General features: G+C 54.2%; 1 protein-coding gene across 1 annotated transcript, besides 2 other annotated features; it reads left to right on the top strand.

The window, feature by feature from the left end:
• Positions 1-1,378, top strand: TraAM80_10501 (trans-sialidase; the record flags this gene model as incomplete). The annotated part of the gene is made up of 1 exon (XM_029387117.1): positions 1-1,378. A coding segment is annotated over one exon (1,378 nt), but the record flags the coding sequence as incomplete, so codon positions are not given.
• Positions 1,379-1,541: 163 nt separating this feature from the next.
• Positions 1,542-1,566: a microsatellite.
• Positions 1,567-2,040: 474 nt separating this feature from the next.
• Positions 2,041-2,092: a microsatellite.
• Positions 2,093-2,194: the final 102 nt, after the last annotated feature.

Consider the following 2,194-nt stretch of genomic DNA (forward strand, 5'->3'; position numbering starts at 1 on the left):
CTGGCAGGGGAAGCACCAACGCTATCACTTTGCCAACTACAAGTTCACGTTTGCGGCGACTGTGTCCATTCATGAGGTTCCGACGGGCAGGACTCCGCTGGTGGGCGCGATGGACGGAGATAAAACAACACTGCTGGGAATCTCGTACGGGGAGGATATGCAATGGAGCGCGGTGTGCGGGTCGGACGTGAAGCACTCCTCCACCAAGTGGGAGTTGCATAAAACATATCACGTGGTGCTTCGAGTGGACAACGGTGCGTGCTCTGTGTACATTGACGGCCAGTGCATATCGAATCCACAACCGATACCGCCCGATGGAACGACTTTGTACGGGATCTCGCACTTCTTCTTTGGCGCGTACGATGATCTGCTGGCCGGCAAAAAAATCCATGCGACGGTGGCGAATGCCATGCTGTACAACCGTCCGTTGAATGACACGGAGATCGATAAGCTTCACCAGAATAAAGTTTCCATTCCAAAGCCGCAAAATACGGAACCACAAGGGGCGGATTCTGTTCCAGTTCAAGCAATTTCCATTAACCATGCGAGTGTTTCTTCACCCAAAACTGTGCCGGAATCAGTGCCCTCTACTGGCGCCGCTGTCCACACAGTGAAGACGGAGCAAGTAATCTCGTCTACGGAGTCCAAGGTTGTGGAAACGGAAAGAGTGACCTCGTCGGGGGATACGACGAATGTGGTCACGGAAACCCAACAAGTGAACTCGTTGCAGGAGTCCACGGAAGTGGACACGAAAAAACAACCTTTGCCGCTACCGACGACGACTGTGGAAAAGGAAAACCAACCAGTAACCTTGCCGGAGCCTGGGACCGTAGGTAAGGAAGATGAATCCTCGCTGGAGCCTGATGTCGTAAGCGGGGAACACAGATCCCCGTTGAAGGGGTCTGAGGTTGTGGGTGAGGGTGAGAGGGAGGAGGCGGCGGCACCGCCAGTGTCCACAGCGGAGGGCGCTTCCTCTACAGTAAATGCGAACTCTGACCAGCTGCCAAACACTCCTGCCGTTGAAGAAGTTCATCAATCTCAGTCGGAAGAAGAGACGGCTTCTGCTGAAGAGGGTGCAGTGCCACATCCAAACAGCGCAAATTCTGCTGATAATGATGGGGCAGAGGATGAAACAGGCGTAACGGATGCAAACACCGTTCTTGACGGTGGGGTAAACAAAGGCCAAGAGTCTGGTGCGAAGGGAGACGGCCATCCAGACGCCGCAGCAGCAAAGAATGCAGCATCCGTTCTCGCATCGTACAACAAAAGCAGCGATGACCTGTTGTCGAAAGGCAGCGCTGAGGATGGCACTGCGTATGGGCGCCGAGTGCTGCTGCCGCTGCTTCTGTTGGGGTTGTGGGTGTTTGCGGCACTGTGAGAAGTGTGCGGTCTCTGTGCGGGGCATGTGCGCCTTCTCCCGCACACACACACACACCGCCGGGAATAAATTCCTCTTCACGGGGGACGATTAATGTTTTTTTTATTGCGACCAGGGAGGGCATGAGCTCGCAGCGGTCCACACCGCAGCCACGCTCTGCCGCTTTTTCTTTTTTTTCTTTTTTTTTTAAATTATTCCCACTGTGTTTGTTGTGGGGGTCGTTTGTAACATCGCTTGTTGTTTGTTGTCCTCCGCGGACGGGGGTGTGCTGCTGCCGCGTGTGCGTGTGGCTCGGAAGGCCGGGGCGGCGCCAGCTGGCGGTGACGAACGTCATTGTGTGCAACCGCTGACTGCGTCCAGGCGAACTGCGAGGCCGTCTTTTTGAGGAATCGTGGGCCGGGTGGAATCGCGCGTCCTCTGAATCCGGTGGGGACTTTTTTGACGATGTTAAGAACGTTTTTTGCGGGGCGATGAGGCGCAACAACGGCGGCGACGGCTCTGCGTGCGAGAATGCGTCTCTGGTGCTAATGCTTCTGATTGGGCGGTGGGGCCTTTTGGCTCTTTGCTGAACCGAACGAAGAGCATCGGTGAGCCGGTGCTGCCGCTGATTGAACATATGAGCCGCCCAAGTAATTCTTTGCGTATCCGTGCGGGTTCACTCCTTTTTTTCGTTTCCTTTTTTTTTTTCATTCTGTGGATTCGTTTTTTGTTTTTCGTCCTTTGGGCCGCACCTTTTGTTTGTTGTTTTTCATCTTTTTTTTTCCTTCTGCTGGTGGTTCTCTTGCTGCTCTCAGTCTCCGCACGGAGAAATGGACC

This window comes from Trypanosoma rangeli (genome assembly GCF_003719475.1).
Source record: "Trypanosoma rangeli strain AM80 chromosome Unknown Tra_15.4_contig_01011, whole genome shotgun sequence".
Taxonomy (NCBI): domain Eukaryota; phylum Euglenozoa; class Kinetoplastea; order Trypanosomatida; family Trypanosomatidae; genus Trypanosoma; species Trypanosoma rangeli.